The 27,772-nt window shown below is 37.7% G+C and overlaps 1 protein-coding gene across 1 annotated transcript; it reads left to right on the top strand.

Annotated features, from left to right (window-relative positions):
* Window positions 1-686: 686 nt before the first annotated feature.
* Window positions 687-16,420, top strand: LOC101216874 (COP9 signalosome complex subunit 6a). Its single transcript, XM_004139712.3, has 9 exons — window positions 687-1,228; window positions 1,335-1,423; window positions 4,507-4,600; window positions 8,197-8,258; window positions 8,353-8,431; window positions 8,563-8,655; window positions 8,898-8,998; window positions 9,114-9,169; window positions 15,861-16,420. The coding sequence occupies exons 1-9, from the start codon at window positions 904-906 to the stop codon at window positions 15,940-15,942; spliced, it is 981 nt and encodes a 326-aa protein (XP_004139760.1). The 5' UTR covers window positions 687-903; the 3' UTR covers window positions 15,943-16,420.
* Window positions 16,421-27,772: the final 11,352 nt, after the last annotated feature.

Here is a 27,772-nt window from a genome sequence, read left to right as displayed (position 1 = left end):
CAAGGTAATGTTTTATCGCCTAAAGTGTAGTTCAAATTTGAGTACTTGAGGTACTAAGCAATTAAGCAAAGTTTAAGAACTTAAGTCGAATATTTTGGCGTTTAACCGTGCCAGGAATGCTCAAGTCATACTGCGTAACACAAAGCGTTAAAGTGCTTGCGAGATGGGGTGTGACACAAGGTCTCTTGTTTCATTGTTCGATTTCTTGTCTTTCCATTTTATCTATGTAAACTAAAAAAACTAAAAACTATCGCTTAGACTATGAAATTATTCAAAGTAATTCACTTTGACAGATATGAGTTAGAGGATGACTTCTTCAAAATTGGGAAAGCAAGAGCCAGGAAAATTCAAAATAAGAAAAGTGTCGAGGATATTCTAGGGCTATTTTGATAATTTGATATATCCCTTTATTTACAAAATTTTAATAAAAAACACACTATTTTGATGATACACTCGACTAAGAAAGATCGGAAATTTTATAGAGTTTTTTTAAAATTTGAAAAGATTATCGGGATTGATCTCGATTGAGATTGACTAAAAAGAAAAAAAAAAAACAAAATTATGAGTTTTCGATACTTTTGAAACATCAAACAAAAAAAGTGCTATATATGCAATTTTCCATTTTGTTTTGGTTATCGGGTTATTTTATGAAAATTTCCATATATATATATAAAACCTGCATGAGGGACAAATGGTAAAGTTTCGAAGGCTACGGAAACTTTCCATTCAGAAAGTTGGGAGATTGGTGAAAAAAAAAGTATGGATGAAAATTGAAGAACCAACTTGAAGATTTCAACAGACAGTGTTGAATCTGCTCTAATCTGTTCCATTCTCCCTGATCTTGAATTTTTAGGTTAACCAAACCTTGGATCATCGATCGTTTGTTCCTAGTTGCAATCGATCATGGCGTCGTCTGGCAGCGGGTTGACATTCAAGTTGCACCCCCTTGTGATTGTAAACATTTCCGATCACTACACCAGGGTTAAGTCTCAGATGAATCCTCCGTCCTTGAGCTGCTCAGCTGCATCTCCTTGCGCCCTAAGTAATGGCGCCGATGCACCCGATTCTACCGACCCTTCAACTTCTCCTCCCGCACCTAGGGTTTTCGGTTGTGTTGTTGGAGTTCAAAGGGGCCGCACGGTTGAGATCTTCAACAGCTTCGAGCTTCTTTATGACCCCAAAACTCACTCACTCGACCGCACCTTCCTTGAGAAGAAGCAAGAACTCTGTTAGTAATTTCGGACATTTCTTTTCATTTCTCTTTCTCTTTTTTGCTTTCTGTTTATTTTATTGTTTATGACGATTGAATTGAGTTGCGCTCTTGTTTGGAGCAGATAAGAAAGTTTTTCCCCACTTCTACATTTTGGGTTGGTATTCTACTGGGAGTGATGCCTTGGAGTCTGACATGCATATCCACAAGGCTGTGAGTTACCATTTAAACTGCTATCTTGGCACACAGTTTACAGGATTTTTACATTCTCAAGTATACTGCGCATGTTGAATTTTTAAACGGACTCTTTATCCCTAAAGCATTTTCTTTGCACACCTGAGAATTGGGATTGCTCATTTCCGGGAGTTCTGTAATTTTCTGATAGGTTTCATTCTTTTATATTGGAGTCTTTTCGTGCTTAATTAGGGTTTGGATTCCCTTCGAGGGGCAGGATACTTTTATGTTCTTGTGTTTTCATTCTTCTCGAACTAAGCTTTGGTTTTCATTTTTTTGACCCAAATGCTAATTGAAAGATATCCAATTCTTTTGATGACAAGACAATGTTCATTAAGGAAAAAAAATGGAGGAGTACTAGGGATAAAAAGATTGTATTTACAAAAGGGACTATGATTAGATTGAAGTTTACACCTGGAGACAAAACTTTAACTTTTAGCCTTGAAACTCACACCTCCTTTCAGCCACAAGATGCTTTCTCCCTTGTAAAAAACACAATGAGGCTTTAAGTCTTCATGTCTCGTGTAATGATTAGAAGAATAATGTTACCACGGTTTGAAAATATGATGAATGTATTTGTAGCATTTTTTATTAGTTTTCCTTACCAGGCATGCAGGTGTATTAGCGTTAGTTTGACTTCCAACAGCTTTTTGCCTCGAACAATCTTCTTTTTCAACTGTGATCTCTATTTATCAAGAGGGTTTAGAGAGTGACTGGCTTTGAACTAGTTCAATACTCGTTAAATGTAGATGGGATGGGAGGTCTATCTTGGAGAATAGATTTATCGTGTTGTTTGTTAAGAGTTGGATACAAAATTCAAGAACATTGTCACGAGTGAAGCCCAACGTTAACTCCAACAAATATGCTAAAGTTACATTAAGTTATAGAACAAGGTCTCATCCCTTGAATAAAAGAAATTAGTATCATTTGCGTAATGGTCTTGTCATCAATTGTAGAAATTGGAGATGTATCTGGGAGATGGGTTGTTGTGTTGTATTCATTGTTGGAGGGTGGTGGAAGATTTGTGTTAGGCCTCCAATCATTCATACGCACCAAAGAAAGGGTAAATAGGAATAAGAAAAGAATGTTAGTTCATGAAATTAGAGAGCTGGGGACCATCTGTGTTGGGTTTATGGGAGGGGTTTGGAAAATTATTTTGGGTGTGAATATTTTGGAACTCTTGATGCTTATGGGAGAGAAGAGGCAGCTCTCAAATTCTGCTGTTCTTCTTGTTGTATCTTTACTTCTTTATTCTTAACTTGTGTTGTGTTCTTAACTCACTGGAGTGTGGAGACTATATTGTATCATCTGGATACTTCTTTCCAATCTAATATCAACATCAGATCAGTTTGTCTCTGTTATTGTCCTTGTTGGGTATTTTTTTAGTGCAGGGAACTAAATACCTAACCATTTGGATAATTTATTATGGAATTATTGTTTAGCTAAGTTAGTGTGGAACTACTTTTTGGAGGATCTGAAACTTTAGTATTTAAGTAGCCTGTCAAAAAGCTTTTAATGATGTTATGGAGGAGTTATTCCTCCATCTGTCGTTTGAGAGAATTTTTTATGGAAATTTCGGGGGGTGTGTGCCTTGTTATTGGTATTTGGGGTGAGAGAAATAACGTGGTTTTTAGGAGGATTGAGCGAGTTCTTGGATGTTTGGACCCTTGTGGAATTCATGTTTCTCTTTAAGCTTCAGTAACAAATTCCTCTTGTAATTATACACAGTGATTTATTTTGCTAGATTGAAGCTCCCTTTTATCGAGTGCTCTCATTTGTGGGCTTGGGTTTTTTATATGCTCTTGTATTCTTTACTTTTTTTTCTCAATGGAAGTTGGCTTCTATTTAAAAAAGAAAAAGGAGAGGAAGAATTATGCGAGGGAAAAGGAATTTTAAAATTTTAGTAAGTCTAAATTTTTTATTCTTTAGTGCTATAGTCTCTTTGTGTCAGGGCAGAAGAATGCTTCATTCGTAGTCCTATCATACCTGCTCTGAAAAATCTACTGAACACTTGAACCCAATCCTTTTCTATGAAATTCTCACTGTTCAGGGAAAAAAGAAAAAAAAAAACATTAATTATCTGGCTTACCTTTGTTTTGTCTCAACTAAACTCAGCATTTCTAATTTCCTATTGGGTAAAATGTTGTTCAAGTAACTCCCAATTTTCTCCAATTGCCGGGTGAAAATACAAACCAACAACAAATATTCTAGAGATGCATACCCGAGCCAGAAGGTGAATTTGTTTTAGATTTCCTTAATGGTAGAAGAATCTATATTAAAAAGGATTCTAGTTTGTCAAGGTCACTCAAAACTTTTGTAAATTGACCACTCAAATTTCTAACTTTTAGTTAGTTTTATGTATTTTTATTTTGATTGGAACTCCCTCTTTGTCGCCTTTCCAAATTAGTTAATGGTCCAAAAGTCCAGCAAACATTCAAGTGCCTTTAAAATCACAAGTTCGTGGGTTGAGAGAGCCATTGGTGATAGGTTTCACCCCTTGCTTGATAACTTATCCTTAAGGTTGTGCAAAAGGGATTTGCTACAGTTATATTTTATCCCTTTCTGCTGAGGGTTGGGTTGGGGGGGCCTGATGAAGGTAGTGTCATGCCACTCTATTAGCATTGATATTATTAAAAGCAGATGTTTTTCGCGTCTTTACAGTTTGGAAGTTTATTTATCTTCAAGAGTTCCAAATATTTTCATTTTTTATTTATCTGGCTATTATCAAGGAAAGCTCTCAAGGGATAAGACCAATCCTTGCCTAGTTTGAAATCTCAAATACCTTTTATAATTATGCTTTTTCTACAAAAAATAAATAAAAAGTCATGCTTGTTATCTAACTTTAGTTAAAACCAATTGAAGTATCTTTGTTAACTTCCAAGCCTACTTTGGGAGGATAATAACTTGTTTTATGCATTTACCTTTCAATAATGGAATTCAGTTTCTTATGGGATCAAAAGGAAATATATCATTTGATAGATGTAATTTTTTGTTTGGGATGGGAAATTATAATACTACAATTGTACGATAGTTAATTTTGATGATCTTTCTTACTTTAACAGTTGATGGATATCAATGAAAGCCCCGTCTATGTTCTTCTCAATCCTTCAATTAATCATGCCCAAAAGGATCTCCCAGTTACGATTTACGAGAGTGGTAATATGTCTTGTTTCTTTTCTTCTTAGTTACTTGGTTTTTGTCTGCAGTTCATTTTCTTCCTTATTTGGGCTACCAATAATTTTCTGTGGTTATACTATCCTTCATTTTTCATCACTACTCTAATAATGCCACTTCTTAGGTATAACATCCATGATTTCCTTAAGGGTGTATGCTAGTGCGCATAGTTTAGTTTTCATTTACTCAGGGATTGTCAAATTATTAAGCCCTGTTTTTTACCCTTTTTTAATAATCTTTGTCACATTCTACTATCACGTTGGGAAGCACCAAGAAGTCAATTTCTTTTTTCTTAGATGGTCACAAGTTCAAGGACAAGAACAAAGCTATTGGTGTTGGAGTAAGCAAAAGAGATTGGAAACTGTCCAAGCTTTGGAGAAATCTCATAGGCTGTTTGGGATCTAATTATTTTTGTAGCTTCTACCGAGAGTCTTCCAATTTTTATGAGGCTTTGCTGCCTTTCAACATTTATTTCAATGAAGTAGTTGGAAATAAATCAGGATTTTTTTAAGGATACCTCAATCATGCTAAGTTATTAAAAAGCCTTCCTTTTTTTTTGGTTGAAAGATGCTTATTACATAGCAAGCTGGGAAAATTGTGGACTTGGGAAAGCACATTGGAATGTTAGTTTTCATCGTTTGTTGACTGATGGGGAAACAATCTTGGCCATTTCTCTTCTCTCTTTGATAGGAGAGTTTGTCTTTTGGGAGAAAGGATGCTTTTTTTTTTTGAAATGGAAACGGATATCTTTATTAATATACAAGAGAGACAAGAGCTCAAGTACAAGAGGATTATACAAGAGCTATCAAAAAATTAGGGATCAACAGTTGCACTCGGATATCTTAACTAGGGTGACATCCCATAGCGACCTCATCATATCCAGAAGAACAAAAGCAAAAAGGAGAAAACAATCTTAATACTAACCCATGATAATGGATCTTTACTAGGTCATGACTAATAGAGTTTAGTGCAAAGAAAAGTAACCATAAGAAAGAGAAGAGTGAGAAAAAAACAGAATAAAATAAGAGCAACAGAATTAGGTTGGAAAAATAAAAGCTCTCCAATTTAAGTTGAGATCTTCATCTTGTAGCTTCCGGAAAGATTTGAGATGGTGCACCAGAAGGAGGCATTTCTGTGTGCTATATCAAAATGATCAAAACAGCCTAATGATTTATCATGAAAGACTTTTTGGTTCCTTTCAAACCAAATTTCTGACAAGATAGCTTTCACTGCATTTTCCTAGAGTAGTGTAGCTTCTTTATTCAAGCTGAAGTCTCTTAATAAAACCCTCACATTTTCACCAAAATCTGCTCCAAAGACCCAAGATAGATTAAACTCTTTAAACAGTTTTCCCCAACTGAGGATGGTGTTTCAGAAGTATTAATTCATTGGGAACATGGCTCACCAATCGATGCAATATGGGAACTAGTTTCAGTGATCAACGATCAATTGCTGAATTCCACCTTGAGGACGAGGTGGTTTAGGGTTTAGAGGACGAGGTGGCTCTTTAGGGGGCAGGTAATGATAGGGCCTTGGTCACAAAAGTATATGTAAGGAAGCACACAAAGAAGGGAGGGGATAATATATAAGGGGTAATGTTAGTTTGTGTATGTGGGCCCAAAGGAATATTGTTTGTTAGGGGTCCTCTGGTGAGTCGTTATATAGGGAGTTTGCGTGGAGTAGGGTATTGAAAATGTTGCTAATTGTAATTGTTGTTATTTAAGACCTTGGAGAGTAAGGGAGTTCTCAAATCTTCCCTTGAGCTGTTTTAATTGATAGGTTGAGGCCTATTGTAAACTTCCCAGAGGCATATTTTTTTTCACTTAAGGCAATCATGACTACCTTGAAGTACCTAAGAATTTAAGATTTGGAAAATCACGACCTTATCACTCATCTCTCTTACAAAAAATTTCTATGGCGCCAAATCCCGTGTAGCTAGAATCACACCAACACTCCACATTCTCAATGTTCTTTTTAAAGAAATGGTAAGGATGTTGGGAAATTTCTGTGCTGGATTGAGGATCAGACCAACTATTCACTCTGACTCTGATCCTTTTCCCATCACCTATGACAAACTCAGTGAATTTAGAGAACTTCTCTTTATGCTTAAAAATGCTGTTCCAAATTCTGGACATTCCCTTAGGCAAATTTGAACTCCAGCCATAGACATCGACACCATGGATAGCGTCAATTATGCGTCTCCCAAGTCCCAAGAGCATTTTTTTCATGTCAAAACCTTCAAAGCCATTCCATAAGGAGAGCAATGTTCTTTTGACGAAGGGACCCAATCCCAAGGACACCCTAGATAGTAGGAAGAGTGGCCATATTCCAGTTAACAAGGTGGGAGGTAGTGTCGCAGGTCCCATCATCCCAAACAAAGTCTATAATGATCTCCAGCCAATTTTGTTTGGAGCTTGCACAAGGGAGAAGAAATAGCATGGAAGACGATTGAGGACTAATTGGGATAGAGTCAATCTACCGGCTGCCTCCTTTATAGAGAGATACCCTTCTCCTTTTGTCCTCAAAAGTTTTCCAAACTTCCACAGCATTGTGTTTTCTTCCCATAGGAAAGCCCAAATACATGAATGTGAGTGTTTCCACCTTACACCCAAAGTTTGTGGCAGTAAGCTCGACTTCAGGTTGATTCAATGAGAGAAGTTTAAGAGATATTAAGAGATAACCTCGAACCCAAAAGAAAGAGGTTGACAACGGTCCACCAAGCCAAGAGGTTGCCATCCTCCCAAGAGCAGAGAAGAAGAGTGTCATCAGGATAATGGAGATAGGTTAATTCAGAGGTCATATTGCCAAAAGAGAGGCCTCTGATAATATTGGAATGTTGGTGATATGGAATTTGTTTTTTTCTGGCTATGTAAAATTCTTAAGTTTTTGAGAGTTTCAGAATTTGTTATTCCAGTCAGTAAAGAAATGTATAAATGCAAGTGTACAAGAGTGAACAAAAAAGAAAATGGCGTAAAAGGAAAATATAACAAATATATAATAAAATATCTCTTATATTAGAACTATAACATGCTATACTACTACTAGAAAATATTTGCAAACTAAATCACGAGGTCTTTTTAGATCTCTGGCTTACTAATTTGTTGCACTAATCACTCGGTCCACCCAATTTTACCTTGTTTTTTCATCTCATTCTCAAATTGTCACATGCATATGATAGCATGTGGCATGTCACAACGTTTTGCCCAGTCATATGGTATTTACTATCTAAATTAATCTGATAAATAGACTTAAATAGATTTTGACATAGAGGGGACATGTGAGATAATTCAGTGTACAAATTATTTAAGTTTGGACCTTAGAAAGGTACTTTAACCAAAATGACTTTGAAGGGTGTTTGTCATGGAGTGACCTAAGTGGATGGTAGTTTTTGTTTTTGGAACCTCAATGAAATTTACCTGTCTTCCTCTTAATGCGTTCATTAAACGTGAATGGTAAAGTATTTCATCGAAACATACTTTTTACCACGATAATGCCACAGTAATATTCCACTACACAGAGATTGTTTGCATGGTGGTATTAACTCTTTCTTTTTGTTTGTGGTTTTTACAACTATATAGAGCTACATGTTATTGAAGGTATCCCCCAGCTAATTTTTGTTCGCTCAAGTTACACTATTGAGGTCTGTTCGCTCTGTCGCTCCTTGAGTCCTTCAAACTTGTTGCGATTCTGGTTATTGAGTTTCTCACACATTTTTCTCATTTTACTTTTCAAAGACAGTAGAAGCTGAGCGAATTTCTGTTGATCATGTTGCACATTTGAAACCATCTGATGGAGGCTCTGCTGCTACTCAACGTGAGTGGTCCTATACCTCTATTTATATCAATATGGGGTTTACCTTGTTAGTACTTATTGCGAGAAAGGAGAATATTATGCTTTGATATGTATATATGTTTATAATGAGAGAAACTTTGTCTTGAATGCAGTGGCTGCTCACCTTGCGGGAATTCACAGTGCCATCAAAATGTTGAATAGCAGGATCAGGATACTTCACAGTTATCTTCTGGCAATGCAAAATGGTACTTCAATTCTTCACTATTCATCAAAGTGTTTATGATGAAATGGTTTAGAGTATACAAAGGAGGGTGGTTATTGGCTTTCTTTTAATCAGTTCTGATCGGGCTCTGACTGCTGATCATTCATCAAGTTATAGCTGCTACATTTAGTGGTTTCTGATAGGCTTGTGAATTGTTCATGTGAACTTCTGATTAAATTGCTCAATTTGAGACTGATTTTCTCTCTCTGTTATTCTTTGAATTAGGTGATATTCCCTTGGAGAATTCCTTACTAAGACAAGTGTCAAGTTTGATCAGAAGATTGCCGGTAACTGAGTCAGGAAAGTTTCAAGACGATTTCTTGATGGTGAGTGCACTTGCATGTCATTTTCCTTACCCAGTTTCTTCTGCAGTTCAAAAACTTAAATGTTTACACATTTTATGATTAGTTTTTCTTACTTTCATAATGCCTCTCCTTTCAGGAATATAATGACACAATGTTGATTACGTATCTAGCAATGTCCACTAATTGCTCAAGGTATGGTGTTTCTCATCTCATTGTGTACTTTCTCGTTGTATTGTATAAAAATATTTTGGTTAATAAATTAGGTAATACGTTATGCATATTTAGATGTGGAATACTATAAAAATTTATGGCAAAATGTTAAGATTCTTCAACCTGAAACCCAGGAAAATCCCAACAAAGGCCAGAAAACAGATATAGTGCTATGATATGATATATTGAATATAAATTCTCAAGTGTCTCTCAGCTAACAAACAACCAAAATACCAACATAAAGGAAAATAACAACAAAAGAACGATAATGGAAATGGCAATGAACCCAGCTCCTTCGAGAAGGTGATTCTCTTCTCCCAAAAGCTCTCAGCAGCCTTTCACTAAAATAAAACCTACTTTTGGTAATCCCCAAACATTCTTTTTTATACCCACATACCAGGTGGGTCCCTCAACTGTTTTCTATCTTACCAATAATCTCCCCAGAAGCTGTCTTCTGTGTAATACCAATCTGTGAGACCCCCAATTATACACACGTATGTGAGGAGGGGCAGAAATGAGAATTCACCAGCTAATAATAAGAAAGAATGATGAGGAAGGAGAACGTGCTGAATGGGCCCCACTAGGTGGAATTTTAGGAGAGCTATAATGTTGTATTAGGTTGGATAGGTTTTATTTTTGAAATCTTCTTTAGGAGGGTAGGCTGCTGTAGCCGCAAGAGGGTAGTATCCTTCTTGTAAAGAGAGCTGGTATGTTTTTCTGGGTATTTCTTTCTTTCGTTATCATTTATCTTGTTGATTGTGATATTTTGGCTTGTATATAAATAAAAGATAGCAGAGTACCAACTCTGTTTAGCCACTGTTGGGTCTTTTATTAGTTATTTGTGTTTGGGAGCCTGACATTTGGTATCAGAGCCATAAAACTGGGGGTGGTCACGCGACTCATGGCGTAGCGACAGATTGAGGAAAGGGTAGAGGGAACAGAGAAGGAAATTATGGGTATGAAGGAAATGCTAATGGAGATGAAGAAAACAATGGAAAGAATGGCGGATGAGTTACAGGAGAGTTCTAACTACAAAAAAAAAAAAGATGAGTCGGGAACATCTGATGGTCCGGTCATGAAGCTCAAGGGAAAAATAGAAGAACCTGAGGTTACAATCGATATGAATCAGAACACAATCGATCGAAGTAAGTACAAGAAGTTGGAAATGCCTATGTTCTTGGGCGAAAACCCGGAATCCTAGGTATACAGGGCCGAGCACTTCTTGAAATCAACAATCTACCCGAAAATGAGAAGATCAAAGTGGCTGTGGTCAGTTTTGGGCAAGATGAAGTGGATTGGTACCGATGGACACATGATAGGAAAAGGGTAGAGTCGTGGGAAGATTTAAAAGGAAGGATGTTTGAATTCTTCAAAGATTCTGGACAGAAAAGTTTAGTAGCACGTTTGATCAGAATCCAACAAGATGGTTCTTACAGTGACTGTGAAAAAGTTTGTCACCTACTTAGCACCTTTACCCCACATGGAGGAGAGTGTATTAAGAGACGCCTTTCTGACTGGGTTGGAACCAAATCTTCAAGCGGAAGTGGTCAGCACATATCCACAGACGTTGGAAGATTGCATGAGAGAGGCTCAATTGGTTAATGATCGTAACCTGGCGTTGACAATGACAAAGGCAGAAGGGAAAATGATAGAATACAAGAAAGGAGAAGGGTCTGTGGGTCTCAAGAGGGGATGGAGAAGGGGGTAGTAAGGAAGACTGACTTTCCAATGAAGCAAGTGACAATACCCATCAAATGTAATTACCAAAGGAGTGAACCACCCGTTAAACGCCTTTCAGATGCTGAGTTTAGATCCAGACTTGACAAAGGGCTATGTTTCAAATGTAGTGAGAAGTATTCCCTGAGGCATTTATTTCTACATTGTCCCTTCACAAGAAAAGCTTGGTACACTCTGTTTGGTATTTTCGATTTGGAGCTTTGCCTTCCTAGCAAGATTGATAGATGGATGATTGAAGGTCTTAACTTTAGAGGTTACAGCCCTAAAGGAAACATCTTATGGAAATGTGCGACGCGTTCCCTTTTGTGGAGCATTTGGAAAGAAAGGAATAGCAGAATCTTTGACGATAGATTTAATTCTTTTGATTCTTTTTGGACTGTGGTTCAACACACAGCCTCTTGGTGGAGTACGAATTACACCAAACACTTTTGTAATTATAGCCTTTCTATGATTTTCAACAATTGGAAGGCCATTATGTCTTAGTTCCTTAGCTTCTTCCGGGGAGGGCCCTCTCATCCCTCGCCCTTAGGTTGTTCTGTTTTGTTATATGAATATACTTGTCTCTTATCAAAAAAAAAGGAAAAAAGGGAATTGATGTTATTCATCAAGAATGAAGAAGAAGGGAATGAAGAGGAGAACATGAAAAAGGAAAACACAGAGGCAGTGTTGGAATTAAACAACCTGGATCTTAACAAGGAGAAGGAGATCAAATTAAACATCACTACTGGGCTGACCTCAAAGGGTACTATGAAACTAAGGGGTGAAATAAAAGGAAGAGAAGTAGTGGTGCTGATCGATAGTGGAGCCACCCACAACTTTGTGCACTATAAGATCATAGAAGAAATGAAGATACCGATAGAGGCAGACACCACCTTTGCAGTAACAATTGGGGACGAAACTTGTTGTAAAGGGAGAGGATTATGTAAGAGGCTGGAAGTGAAACTACAGGGGTCACAATAGTGGCAGATTTTTTGATAATTGAGTTGGGAAATGTAGATGCAATCCTAGGTATGCAGTGGTTAGACATCACAAACACTATGAAAATACATTGGCTGTCATTGACCATGTCCTTTTGGGTCGGAAGAAAACAGATTGAACTAAAAGGGGACCCTTCCCTCATCCGAGCAGAATGCTCCTTGAAGACAATTGAAAAAACCTGAGAGGAGGAAGATCAAGGGTTTTTATTATCACTACTCAACTATGAGATTGAAGAGAAGGAAGATGGAATGGAGGAATAGACCAAAAAAGGGGATGAAGAGGACACTCCCAGGATCAGACACAAAAAGAAGGGAACTGAAATTCAGAATAGGAGATGAGGTATACTTGAAACTCAGTCCTTGTAGGCAACGATCGTTAGCTCGCAAAAGATGTGAAAAACTGGCCCCTAGATTTTATGGACCATATCCAATCATTGAAGAAATAGGAGAAGTAGCATACACGCTTCAACTCCTCCCGGAGGCAATTATTCACAATGTTTTTCATATCTCCCAACTAAAACTCAAGCTGGGAAATCAACAAGTGGTCCAGCAACATCATCCTATATTGACAGAGGACTTTGAGCTACAATTAAGGCCTGAGACTGTGTTGGGAATCCGTTGGAATAAGGAGCTGGGAGCGAATGAATGGTTAGTCAAATGGAAGAATCTGCCTGAATCAGAAGCTACCTGGGAAGCTGTATACCAGATGAATCAACAATTCCCTACATTCCACCTTGAGGACAAAGTGAATCTGGAACCGAGGGGTATTGTGAGACCCCCAATTATACATACATATGTGAGGAGGGGCAGAAATGAGAATTCACCAGCTAATAATAAGAAAGAATGATGAGGGAAGGAGAACGTGCTGAATGGGCCCCACTGGGTGGAATTTTAGGAGAGCTATAAATAGGAATTGTTGTTATAGGTTGTGCTTTAAATAGGAAATGTTGTAATAGGTTGGGTAGGTTTTATTTTTGGAATCTTCTTTAGGAGGGTAGGCTGCTGTAGCCACAAGAGGGTAGTATCCTTCTTGTAAAGAGAGCTGGTATGTATTTCTGGGTATTTCTTTCTTTCGTTATCATTTATCTTGTTGCTTGTGATATTTTGGCTTATATATAAATAAAAGATAGCAGAGTACCGACTCTGTTTAGCCACTGTCGGGTCTTTTATTAGTTATTTGTGTTTGGGAGCCTGACACAATCTTACCCTTTCCAAGTGCTAAAAGATTAGAATAGGTTGTGCACGTAGGTGTGAATGATCGGGGGCCTAACAGATTAGAATCACTTACGCATGCTGTAACATATAAAAATAGAATCAGTACTCGGACAATGCCAAGTGCTTGGTAAACGAAGTATGTTTCTAGAGCAGTTTTATCTGCACAAACCTATTTTGACCAAAGCTTATATGATATAAGATTTAGACCTTTTTTTTCTCATTCTAATTGTCAGTTCAAAGAAAATTAATTTTTCCCCATGGAGGTAGGATTTTGCACCAACAAAACAAAGAACAGCTCTGACAAGTCAAACAAAAAGCTCTCATCTCAAAATCATTCCCCCATCTTGACACATCACATCATGGTCTTATTAAGTGGATTTTGTTTGCATAATTCCATTAATATATTTTCTTCACATCTTTACTACACTTGCCCATCGCTTGTTTCAAATATATATTTTTTTAAACGGAGACGAGCCTCTTTATTATTAATAATATACGAGACTCTATGTACAAGATAATTATACAAAGAGCAAAGAGCAAAATGACAAAGGAAAATACAGCCTAAAGCTGAAACAAAGGAAGTACCCGGGCAACAAAAAATGAAAACGGCCTAAAAATGAAAACGACCTAAAAATGATCACAAAAGATAAAGCAACAAGCTATTCAAAGCAACCAAGGTTGGAAACATCAGAAAAGAACTAGATACAAAGTAAAACTTAAATGCTCTCACAAACATAGGCTACTATAATCTGAAAAATGCACACCAAAAGCTTCAAGATGAAAGGAAAGAGAACATCAAGAAGAGGCAATCAGCTACTTCAATCAAACTATCTTGCCAATACAAATCTTTGCCCAGAATTCTTTACTCTCCACTGGTAAGCATGACTGGGGATGTTCTTCTAGCGATCTGGGAGTGGAAACGCAAGCCAATTCAAACAAAGTTCTACAAAGAAAAGGCTTCAAATTCCTTGCATAGGATGCACCAGCTGCAGTGTTCCTGTTGTCTATATCGAAACAATCCAACCACCCTGTTTCTTTTGACATAAAATATCCTTTTATTATGCCCAAACCAAAGCTTCGCAAGCGAAGCCGTTGACAAAAAATTTCAAAAATAGTCTCGGCCCCTTCTTTACAAAGGGAGCCAAGATATATAAGGGCCATGTTGCAGTGAATGAAAAATCCACCAACCCACAGATAAATAAGGACCAAGCAGAACAAGAAAGGACCCAAAGTGCAGCAAAAGATCCGTTGGGTAAGAGAGCGCAAAAGATCCGTTGGGTAAGAGAGCGCAAAAGATCCGTTGTGTAAGAAAGCAATCTTCGAACAACCTTGGGAAAACAGAAGTTAAGAGTCAGCGAATCAAACCACCGATTGGACCAAACAGTGAAACTGGAACCGTTGCCAAGCTTGAAGAGGGTCGAAGATTCCATCATCTTCCAAACTCACGAAATGCAAAGCACCTTTAATACCAAATGAAGGGGCACAAGAGTCAAGCCAATGTTATACCACAATCCTGAAAAATGGAAACGAAATAATCAGGAAACTTTTATGGCTTTAAAAGGGAAAGCAATAGGAGCCCTGTGCAATACCATTTTCGTCCACCTCAAATATCTTAGAATTTATAAAAGAAAATATCAAACTAGATTTTGCTTGTTGAGTGTACTTGAGCATTTCTGCAAATGCATGTCCAATTTTGATGTACTTGACACTCTTAGAGTTGGTACTTCTACATCCCTAGATTCAAACATTACGTAGTTAAAAGGCTCTTGATATGAAGCATCAAGGACATCAAATTATTATTTACATTTGTATCTAATAATTTTGATATAATTCTATTGTTTTTCAATTTTTATTTTTTTATGATATATTTAAGTAGGCGTATTTTTGTAATTTTAGTATGATTGATGATGTGACATTAGAGTTTTATTGACAGACTATCTAAAAACTTGCCACCAACTTGTTTTGGATACATCGTGATGTTAGTTTTAGCTTTTACACTTTTTCTTTCAAGTTGAATGAATGAGTTTTAGCTTTTAGCCCAGATGCTTTTGGATCCTAATTTGCAATTATGTCTTAGAATTGCATGTCAAGAACATTCAAGTAGGATTGATCATCCTCTCTTGTCATGAAGTACAAATATTTCACGTGAGACAAAAAATCAGTATCGATATCGATACTTCTAAATACTTCTCTTTTGGATCCTATTACTTTGGATACATAGTGTTTCGAGTCTTGGGGCAAAAACCCTGTCTTTGTCTCAAGAGTTTTGAAATTAAAGCAATTTGTGTCTAACCCAATTGGTAAGGTTGAAATAAATTTGATTTGGGGTTTTAGTGCATATGAATTAGAGGTTTTCATCACATATGCATATGAGTGTGCATGTAGGGTTAATCTCTTCCAACGGAATTTGCTTTTACATATGGAAGTTTAACACCTGCTTTTATTAAGAAAAAGAAACATACGACTGCATAAACAGATCTTCTAATGAAATCAAGAGTTGGCATTCTTTATTGGGCAATTTCAAGATATCTGGTTTGTAAATAAGTTAACTTTACTTTATTTGGAGCTTTTGTGCTGCCAACATACCACACCTGCAATTATCGAACTTTCCGTTTATAGTAATTGAGAGAATTTCGAGCGTTTCGTTTGATGTGATCCTATTCTCTTTCCTTGTTGAAAACATAAATATTTGTTTATCTGTTGGACAATTTTTTTTCCTCACACCAAACCCACTATGTTTGCAGTGTAATGAATGAGCTAATCGAAAAATTCAACACTGCATATGACCGACATAGTCGACGAGGTGGCCGGACAGTTTTTATATGAAAATCCGTTGAAAAGACCAATTGTACAACAGAAAGTTCAGGTATTTTGATGAGAATGCTATGGGAATTGAGTGGATCTGGAAGGACGATATAGGATTTTTTTTCTTTTCCTTTTCTGTTTTGTTTTTTGCTCACAATTCCTATATATGGATCGTGTAGAAGTGAAAATGGTTTGAAGAGATGCCTGCATGAATCCCCTCCCCCTTCCGCTACATAAGCATCTATTCCACCTATGAATAGCTTAGCAATAGAGGAGGATGCCGTAAGTAATTTGAGAGAAATCCAGGGGGAAACCCTTGTTTAAAAGGGTAGACCCACTTGAGTGACTTTACTTGCCTTCTCATTTAATGATACTTTTATTTCGATTGAATCTGCGATTAATTATTTGAAAGTTTTTTTCTTTTTTTGTTCGGTTTTGGTTCATTTTGGTCCCTGTAATATTTATTATAGTTCACTCTCAATTTAGGTTCATTTTGGTCTATGCATTTTCATAAAGTGATCATCTTGGTCCATTCATTTTCATTTTATTTCATATCACGATGTCCATAAAGTACACATCTCTAAATATATTTTCCATTACCTCTTTTGTATTTTATCTTTTTATATCATGTAAAATCGATAATCGTGGTCATTGGTATTTTAGAGATTTACGATTGAATATATAATACATTCATTCCTTATTTTCTTCTTTTCTAGTTTGTCTTACATCATTAACATTCCTTGAGCTTTATTGAGCTTTTTAATTTCACTACACTTTCCAAAATTCTATTGGGATATGGTATGATATTTCAACAAGAACTCATAAAATAAAAGGGGAACCAGAAAATAATCTTGCAAACGTTACAATTAGTTAACATGAACCACTCAACGTTTATGAGTTAAGGAAGTGGACGATTCAAAGATTTGACTTGGAGATCAAATATATGGTGGATTGGATTCATCTTAGCCTAAACATGCATTTAGTACAATTTTAGAATTATATCTTCCCATTAGTAAATACTAAAACCAGTTAATAGTAAGCTTGCATGCTATAATAATCCATCCATGAGTTGCCACAAATTTGAAAGAGTAATGATACTAACCATACCTGTGGGAGTAAGTTGTGATTCATTCTCTTAATTTAGGAGCTGAGACTTAATTCGGCCTCTCTTCTTTTAAATGAGTAAATATCATCCATCAACCTTGGAAAATACTAAACTACTTTAAACTAAAATATATTTAGGCTATTTTTAAATAAACCAATGAATAAAAATATTTACAAAATATCACCTTTGATTACTATATGTATTATGATAGATGCAACTAGACGGTCAACCATAGTATAGATTATGATGTTTTACTATATTTGTAAAATGACAATAATTAGATGCATCTATCTCAATTTTTGTGCGGTGGAGATGGAAGGCATAGGTGTACAATTTTTTTAAAACATTTTTTTAATAAATAATGACAAAAATGGTGGAGAAAGAAAAGATTCAACAAAAATAGGTATTATGTTCACGATTTTTCAAAACAATTTGGACTAGGTCTAGATTTTCATCCAAATGGTGCCACATCTCATATGCTTGCTTTGTTACCTATTATGTTATATAGAAGTTATTGGTTCATTGGTTTTAGCCATCGTATGATTCGTTGCAACATTTTTTTTTTTTTTTTTGCAACATACTGTTTTTTCCCTTTTCCATTTTTTTTAACTAAATTGTCTTTTGTTTTATTTTAATATACTTATATAATTTTAAATTTCACCCCTATGTTTTTACAATAATTTTTTTAATAATTTAAAATTTTTAAATTGATCGTGGAGTTTTTTTATATATATATATTTATAAAGCATTAAAAACATGTAGTTTGACACCAAACACTAAAGGGGATGACGTAAGATGAGGCATATTCACATTGATATAAAAAATTAGTGGACCAATAACTTCCTTTAAGAATATCTATAAATCATAACTTCCTTTAAGAATATCTATAAATCTTATATGAAGATCACGATTTCACCCTTGATGTGGCAGCCTATAGTAAACTCGAGTGCGACCTGGTGTCACGTGGGTGAAAATCGTAGACTTGATCGATGGTTTACACACCTATCTTTTACAATATTTTTTCTTAGTTATTTTAAGAATGAATTTGTTCATCCTTGTTTTTGTCATTTCTTTAAACAACTATATTATTTTTAGAATTAATCCTAGATTAGTACAAGTTCTTTGTATTTATAAATATTTTTTAGAAGTTTTTTTATTTAAAATAATTTTCTGAAAACCTTTGTCTATACTCATTCATTGATATGAGGAGCAAATAAAGTATTTCTCACCTTTAGTACTTTTTAATAATTGATTTTCTTTTCTATCATCTATTATCACTTTCCTATAAATTTTGAGAACATATTCACATACTAATTTATTTCCTTACAGGAAAACTAATAAAATTTAACTTTGTAACACAAAAGTAGAAAAATTGTAGGAATGACCCTAATTCACAGTCCAAAATGGAAAGTGATCCACCTTTAAAAAATAATGCCAAGCACACAAGATTACGAAATTGCACTCATGTTATTTCCCTTCATTTGTGTTCTACGAGTTTGAAATAAACGTGATGATCAATAATATCTTCCAGCTATATTAAAAGTAATTAACTGAGAGAATAGCTAAAGAAACAAAAAGAATAAATAACACATAAGACTTTGTTAACCCAACGAATACCACCTACGTCTAGGGAGCTTCTCCGCTCAGATAAGAAATATTATTAAGATTCAAATGAGTAACCAACAACACTCTTTAAGTTATAACAAAAACTTAATAAAAGACAAGCTCCCCAGAATTTGTGTTTGAATCTACTTGAAGATAAACTCAGACCCCTCTTGAATTCATTGACTGCAGTTCAACTAACTCAGTTTTTTTTCATATTTCTTTTCAACAGGTGCAACGTAAATACCACTTGCAAAACTTCAGTAATCCATCTTCGTAACAAAGACAATTCTACTATCATCCCAAATAATAATTCTTCAAGAGAGAACTTGTCCGAAATTAAATTTTCATTTATGCACACACCGAACTAACACTACTAGAAAAATAGGCTTTCTTGACGGTTGCTGTTTTCCTTTCTTGACGTTTTTTTCGAAAAACGTCAAGAAAGATTTCATTTTTAATAAAAAAACGTCAAGAATTTTTCTGAAACATCATTCTTGACGTTTATTAAACGTCAAGAAAAAATAAATTTTTTCTTGACGTTTTTAAAACATCAAGAAATATCTATTAATTTTTTGACGTTCTTAAAACGTCAAGAAGCGTATGAATTCGACATGCTTGACGTTTCTTAAACGTCAAGAATTTAAAATTTTACTTAACGTTTTAAAAACGTCAAGAAATTTATAAAAAAATCCTTGACGTTTTTAAAAACGTCAAGAAATTTATAAAATATTATTGACGGTTTTAAAACGTCAAGACTATTGTAAAAATTGCTTGACGTTTTTAAAACGTCAAGAACCGTTATATATATATTTTGTTTTTTTTATTTTATATATATATATATTATATTTATTTATTTATTATTTATATTTAATTTAAATAAAAAGAAAAGAAAAAGGAAAAAGAAATCTCTCTCTCTCTCCCTCGCGCGCCGCGACCCCCCCGCTTCCTTCTCTTTTCCCTTCTCGTTTCCCTTCTCCTTTCCTTCTCTTTTCTCTTTTCCTTCCGCCCTTCCCTTCCGTCTTTCTTTCCGCCGCAGCCCAGCCGCCCCATCCTTCTCCTTCTCTCCATTCGCGAAGCAAAACCGCCACCGACCGAACTCCATTCCTCTTCTCCTTCTCGTTCGCAGCCCCGCCGCAAACCGTCGCCTCCCTTCCCTTCCATTTTCTTCTTCCGTCCGCAGCCCTGCCGCAAACCGCCGCGTCTCCCCTACTGAAGCCGAGCGCCGCGACCCTTCTCCTCTTCTCTTCAGTTCGCAAAGCAGCCGTACGCGTCCAGATGTGCCGCCGTCCAGATCTGCACCGCAAGACCGCGCCGTTGCCCTTCCGCCGCTGCCCGGTCCAGATTTGCGTCGCCGTGCACAGCCTCACCGCCGCTGCAACCGTTTCCGCGTCTTGTTCTGTCTCCGTCGAAGCCGAGCCACCGTGTGAAGCAGTAATCGCCACGTCCGCCGCTCACAACCGTCGTCCAAGCCAGCCGCCGCCGATCCCTTCTCCTCCGTTGTCTGCACTGCCGCGCGACTCTCCGGCCGTCTGTATACGGTCGTCGCACGTCGTCTCTTCGCAAAGCTACTGCTCGATTTCTTTCGCGAAGATTTGGGTAAGTTGTATAAGGTTTGTTCATTCGTATATACTTTTGATTTGGGTAAGTTGTATATACTTTTGATTATTGTTGTAGCTGTCATGTTTTGTGACTTTGTAAGTTGATTTGAATTCATGCCAATGTAATGCCATATGAAATATAATGTAAAGCCTATTTCATTATGTATATGTAAAGTCTTGGAATTGAATATTATATATGCTGAATGATTTTATTTATATATTTTTGAGATTTGAAACTATATTGGATGAATATCAAATATCTATGAAACTGTTTCTGGACAATTACAGGACAATCATCGTTCCATTACAGCATAATTCAATTACAAATTATTTTTTTAAAAAAATTAAAAAATGTTTGACGGTTTTAAAATGTCATGAACAATTGCAAGCTTGACGGTTTTAAACTATCATGAACAATTGCATTTTTGACGGTTTACAAATGTCAAGAACAATTACATTCTTGACAGTTTTAAAATGTCATGAATATTAAAATTCTTGACGGTTTTAAAATGTCATAAATCAGTTCATCCTTGACGGTTTTAAAATGTCATAAATAATATCAGTCTTGACGGTTCTAAAACTTCATGAACATAAGTATACTTGACGTTTATAAAACGTCAACGTTCACTATTCTTGACGTTTAATCAACCGTCAAGAACTTTGCCTTTCTTGACGCTGGCTTCAACGACGGTTTTAAAACCGTCAAGAAAGCCTTCTCTTGACCGTTTAAAAACGTCAAGAGAGCCTGTTTTTGTAGTAGTGTAAGCCAATAACTTATCTAATTAAAGATCACGATAATATATCTCCTATAACTTCTTTATGCAAAGTTATAGATAAACAATTCATATTATGAAGAAAATATTTTATCTTTAAATAATATCCATATTTTAAAGTAATATCCTTTATTTAAATAATCAAATTAATAATAATAAAAACGAAGATAATTATTTCTTTTTGACAAAAATATCCATAAAAGTTGACTCTAATATGTAAGTAGAGTTGACTACATTTCCTTAAGTTTTTAAGTTTATTTTGACTTGAAGCTTATCTATGTTGTTATTATGTCGTGGATTATACTGTTTGTGTCAGTAAAGTTTGATATAAAGCTTAGTTGTATTAATGCAAGTGACATTTCAAACTTCAATTACAGTTCGAATTTTATTTTTACCTTCGCTTGTTTTGGAAAGTTCATTTGTGTGCTTATTAAGAAGAATTCATGGACCATGAGATTAAGTTGATTTGTGTGTTAGTTTGATTAGATTAGGTGACCCATACATGTATTACTTATTATTTATTGGATTCTTGTAAAACCTTTGTCGACAATGTAATTTATATTTTTATTATCAATATAAAGATCTTTATTAACATATGTGGGTAATGTTGATTCTAGAATTTTATTTTTCTTATAGTAGAACTTTGAGTCTTATAGAATTCTAGAACTTTGAGTCTATGTCCATTCACTTTGAAACTTTTCTTGTGTCTAAACTATTGACATCAACTGCACCAAAAGGAGAGATATTAGTTATAATAAAAGGACTTACCCATTTGGATTTCAACTTATCGAACATGAGCTTGATCTTAGAGTTTTTGAGGAGAACCTTTTGTCCAACCTCAAGGTTCTTTCTTAGAATCTTACTATCATGGAAACATTTAATTTTCTTTTTGTAAATTTTAAAGTTCTGGTAGTCATCTAACCTTAACTCTTCAATCTCTTGAAGATCTAATAATCTTTGTTCACCGGCTTTTGAAAGAATTTCTCCACACACACAAAAAAAAATCCAAATATTGACCTTTGAAAATCATTATTGACTTTCCAATTTCATCTCTCTCGATTTTATCATCTATTGGGTCCCACTACCCAGTTCTCAAAAGATAGGTAGGTGACTACTAGTTGTGGTCCATTTGAGTTCAAGCAAAAAATTAAGCATCAATCAGAGCTTTTAGTGTAAGTTTCATTAAAACTCTAATTTCTATTTAATATAGGGTTTATTTTTATGCATGTTAATCTTAGCAATTAGGATAATTTTCTAGATCCGATTTCCACTATGCATGTCTAAACTCTATCAAGATTTCATATTCAAAATTAATTGTAATAAAATTTCACAGTGAACCAGTTCTTTGACACTTTGCACATGATTCACAATAAGCATAAGCATCGATAAAAAGTAATTTCAATATAACCCACTTTCTAAAAGAATTCTAGCGGTTCTTTTTAGACCAAGGTGTCCTCTACATGCATTTGGGTACAAATATGTTGGAAATGATACATTACATTCCAAGAATAGATAAATACACATTTGGGTACAAATATGTTGTCTCTTCTAATGGGGTGCCATGGGCAAGGAGACTAGGTGAGACAAGGTGACCTTGCTTGGCTAAAACATGCCAAGTTGCAAGGTTTGCAAGGCTTGGTACAAATGAGGCCCTCCCCAAGTATTTATAGCCCTTTCCACAAAAGAAAATGTTGAGTGCATTGGTGGCAAAGCTCCACGAGGGAGAAGAGGAAGAAGCACCCAAAGAGGCACACTTGGGAGAAATGCAATACCTCGATGCCATGAAGGTAGGCCCTTCTTCAAAAGAACTTACATGGAGAGGTTTATTGTACGTGGACACCACACTCAACGATCGGGCTGCCTTAGCATTGCTGGATACAGGTGCAACCAACAATATCTTAGATCCATAAGAGGCGAAGTGGCTAGGCCTTAGGATCATGAGGAGGGACGACTTTGAATGGAAGATAATCAATGTCGAACCAACACACAACTATGGATGGGATTGGAATGTCAAGGTGAAGATAGGAGAGTGGAAAGGTAAAGTAGACTTCCTCCTAGCACCTCTTGATGATTCTAAAATTGTCCTAGGGTTGGACTTCATGAAACAAGCCCATGCCTATGTTGATGCCACAAGGAAGACCCTAGTTTTTCAACAAGGAGAGGGGGGTGCCCCTCAAATGCATAGGAATGACAGGGAAGGTCATACTAGGAACTATGAAGACAAGAAGACACCGCAAAGGGAAAGGGTCGCGTAGTAATGTCGCAACAAGGACGTTGCGAAGGTTGAGTGGGGGAGGATGTCACGTCCCGCGAAACGACCCTACTTTTTGAACCAAAACGTGCTACAAGATTCCCAAAGGAATGCCAAGGAGGAGCCAAGCACGCCCGAACGACAGCCCAACACGACCATGTGACAGCCCACATGTGCCCACGACACATGCCCATGACATTGGCATGTGCCCACGGAAGGCAGCCCATGAGCTCCGCATGCATGTCGCTACACGTGCCCACGACAGCCCCATGTGCGTGTATGAATGCACACCCCATGGACACGGACACCAGACAAGGCGTCAGGCACCAACTCCACCCAGACAACCCATGTGCACAGGCAGCTGCACATGGCACGGCGTCCAGCCCACCAGGCGCGCACACATGCACCCACGTCCACCAAACGGTCGCCCATACCAGGCACGGCATGGCGTACGCGATGTCACAATCATAGCGTTTTAACCTTGAGACGGACGATTGTGCGACACTTGTTCTAACTCGACGAATAAGTCAGTCGATCAAAATTCAAGAGTTGTGGGTAACGTCGACGTATGTCGTAACCTTCCTTTGCGTTTTAGGGAAATTTTATTTATAAAGCGCAGAAAAGAAAGAAATACATTGAAATAGACGTTATGATAAACATTAAAGACTGTCAATTGCAAGGAAAAAGGGTTGCTTGCAAAGAGTACAACTAATGCTTGGGCGGGGATTCAACTGGTATGCCTCCCCTATAGTACATATTGAACATTTTCAGCTCTGGTAGGCTTGCATATGAAAATGCTGAAACGTCACACCCAAGCTTTATGACCTAGAATGAAAAGCAAGCACCTAAACTAGTTATGGAAACTAAAGATGAGATAAACTGGGGGTAATCAGAGCATATAACCAAAGGTAAACACACTTTGGAAAAATATGTCCGTGATACACTCCCCTACTTAAATAGTTGGCGTCCTCGTCGACTGGCAAAGCTGGAACCCTTCGATCTTCTACCTCCACGCTTCAAGGTCTTTGGTACGGCTTTCACATGCTTCTTCCACGAGGAGACTCTTCTACTTCACCATGAGCCTGTGTATCCTCCTCGTGGGTCTTCTAATTGTCCTCACTTTCTTAGGAAGGACTTCTTCAACTTCTACTTGTCCCTCATGTCTTCTCACGAGGCTGTGATCTTGGTGTCTTCCTAATCGAGCCAGTTCAGGTCGCCGTTTGACGATGACCTGGTCTCTCACACCCAACTCTAAGGGGTGATGCTTCTTAGCTGTGCACTCTTCCGGCCGCTTCGAGGCTTCCTCTCGATCGGCCTGAATGATGTTTGATCTCTGCTTCCACTTCTTTGCATTGCTATGAGTCTGAGGATCCTTCTTCATACCAGAAAAATCAACAAGACGCGACAATACGTGTTGTCCGTCACCAACACTCTCTATTAGACTTCTGTCAGTTTCTTCATAGCTGTAACACCAGGTTGTTTGCCTCCAACGATTGACCCACATTCTTTTGCACTAACTTACCAGCCTTCGTCGAACTCATGCCATTATGAGCGACAAAGTTTTTTTGCATGGATTCTTTTGACGCGTCTCGCATTGGGCCATCAGCTTGACAGGCCTTTGTACGAGCTGACACATGTGGAACCCCACGATTGCTCTTCTTACGTTCTAACCCAAAATCAAGTTTGAGCACGACTCTTCGTCTCCTTGCTTGATTCGAAGTCAGATTTGGTCGAGTACCAAAATGACTGGCAACATCGTTGTTCATCTCTCTGAAAAAAGTTGATATATGGGAACACTGTCTCCTATCCCTCAGACTGGATGCTATGGCCAACGTTTCTTCTTCAAACATCGTATAATTGCTCTATGTGGCACTCTTCTCCTAACTCTCAAATGCGATAGGGTGTCCATTCTGCAGTAGGACACCACTCAACGCATGACTACGCGCCTCAGCGTAAGCTTCAACAGGTTGGGTCACACTCACTAACCCAAGAATTGACCCTCTTCTCGGGGCTTGCTTCCGAACACGGCTGTCGACACCCAACCGTCCATTCTCTTCCTTCCGTAAGAAGTCTTGTGCTTGATACGGAGCTTTTGCAGGTCTAGTGAATCTTGCGCACGACAGTCTCCTTGACTGTCTCTGAAGTCTAGTTGACTCTACCTGCGCCACACGACAATCATTCTTCGTTGACGATTTTGGCATGGGCAAACTACCACGTTTCCTATCACTACATCTCTTCATGAGACACCTTGTGTTTTCTTGAACACGATCCTCTCTCAGTTTCATGGCTGAGATTACTCTCAATCCTTTAGGTTGTCGAATGGCTGTCTACACAACGGTGGGGATAGAGCCCGTGATCCCCAGACATTTAGCTGCAGGCATCATGATCACTTGATGTTCGAGGAGGAATTTCATTTCGAGTACTACATCAAAGTCATCCATGCCTACAACCACGAAGTCAACGAAACCGCTCAATCCTCCCAATTGAATCACCGCCCGTTTTACTACACCAACGACGAGTAAAGCTGTAGAATTTACGGCCTTCCTTTTTTTCTGTATCCTTCTTCCAATGAAGGTTTAGCCATCAAACTTCTGCCACCGTTATGAAATTATGGGTTGTACATGAATCAACCATAGTGGTCCTTGTATGATTTCGGTTGATCCAGGGGTCAACATACATTAGGCCCCCTTTCGTACGCCCACCTGTCTCCCCTGCTTTCTTTTAAAGGGACGACAAGAGTCTTATGACTCCCACTCTGACATTCTGAACTCCTTCTACTTGCCCAACTTCCTTCTCTGGTTGACTCGACGTGTCATTTGAGTGTGCAGCTAAAGAGGTCTGAAAGGCATAGAAGGCAGCTTTATCTGGACACTCTCTTGTCCGATGTGGCCCATTACATATGTTGCAACTGATAGGAGTATGGGATGCCCCCTGACCATTGGGTCTTCGCCAGGTGTTCCCTGTATTTGGCTAGGAAGGCTTGCGATCTCTATCGGGACTTCTATTTCCACTGCCATCTTCGGGAGAATTCGGTCGGCTGTTTCGATCTCTTCTAGGTGAAGAGCTTTGATGACGTCTCGTCTCTTGAGCGTCACTAGACAGATCAAACAAATGCTCAGCTGTTGCATAGGTCGATACGAGGTCTTAAACTCTCTACTCGTATAGCTCAGGTTTTGTCATTTTCGGTCATATCGGATATATCTAACAACAGCCCCGCAAATTGCTTCACATATTCCCGAATGGTTCCAGTGTGCTTTAATTCCCGCAAGTTCCGCCTAGCCAAAATTACGAAATTCTCGGGGAAAAACTGCGAGCGGAGTTCTCTCTTCAAACTGTCCCAAGTGTCTATTACGCAACGCCCTTCCTGAATGTCAACATATCGAGACCTCCACCATAACTTTGCATCCTCAGATAGATGCACGGTCGCCAATGTCACTTTGGCGGCACCATGCGCGCACGCCCCAACATATGCACGTCCTTGCATCCGAACATCCCACGCCTAGAAGCATCGAGAAGCTTTCAAAAGAATCGGGAAGGCACGCGACAATTCGTAAGGCGTGCATGGCGCGCGCGCGGAAGGCTCTGGAAGGCCCCCACGCGTGCCTGATGTCACAGACATATTTTTCCAAAGTGTGTTTACCTTTGGTTATATGCTCTAATTACCCCTAGTTTATCTCATCTTTAGTTTCCATAACTAGTTTAGGTATTTGCTTTTCATTCTAGGTCATAAAGCTTGGGTGTGACGTTTCGGCATTTTCATATGCAAGTCTGCCATAGAAGAAAATGTTCAAAATATACTATAGGGGAGGCATACCAGTTGAATCCCCGCCCAAGCATTAGTTGTACTCTTTGCAAGCAACCCTTTTTCCTTGCAATTGACAGTCTTTAATGCTTATTGTAACGTCTATTTCAATGTATTTCTTTCTTTCCCGCGTTTTATAAATAAAATTTCCCTAAAACGCAAACGAAGGTCATGACATACATCGACGTTACCCACAACTCTTGGATATTGATCGGCTGACTTGTTCATCGAGTTAGAACAAGTGCCGCACAATCGTCCGTCTCGAGGTTGAAACGCTACGATTGTGACAAGTGGTATCAGAGCCAAAGTTTGCTGAGTGACAGTTTGGACAGAAAAATGTCGACTGCAAAACGAGCAGGTAAGACCCATGAGGAACGATTGATGGGGATCGAAGAGCAGATGCTCCACCTAATGGAAGTTCCTGATTCCATCCGATTTATTGAGGAACGGCTTGAGGAAGTTGTCAAGAGAGCCGATGTTGTTGATGCAGTGTCTGCTCGTCTGGACGCATTACTCATACATGATTTGTTGGCTAGAGTTGACACGTTAGAGTCACAAATGAGGAGAATTGAAAATGTTACCTATAAGTGTGGAGCAGTTCGTCGGGCTCTGTTGCCTGGATGGAGGAGCGATTTATGGAGCTAGATAACTCGCAGAAAGACATAATGGAAATGATAAATGGCATGTCAGAGGACTTTCGAGCCACCCGGGATGTCG

Source organism: Cucumis sativus, chromosome 7, assembly GCF_000004075.3.
Source record: "Cucumis sativus cultivar 9930 chromosome 7, Cucumber_9930_V3, whole genome shotgun sequence".
NCBI lineage: Eukaryota > Viridiplantae > Streptophyta > Magnoliopsida > Cucurbitales > Cucurbitaceae > Cucumis > Cucumis sativus.
Note: the sequence above shows the minus strand (reverse complement) of the source record. Positions and strands in the feature narration are given on the sequence as shown.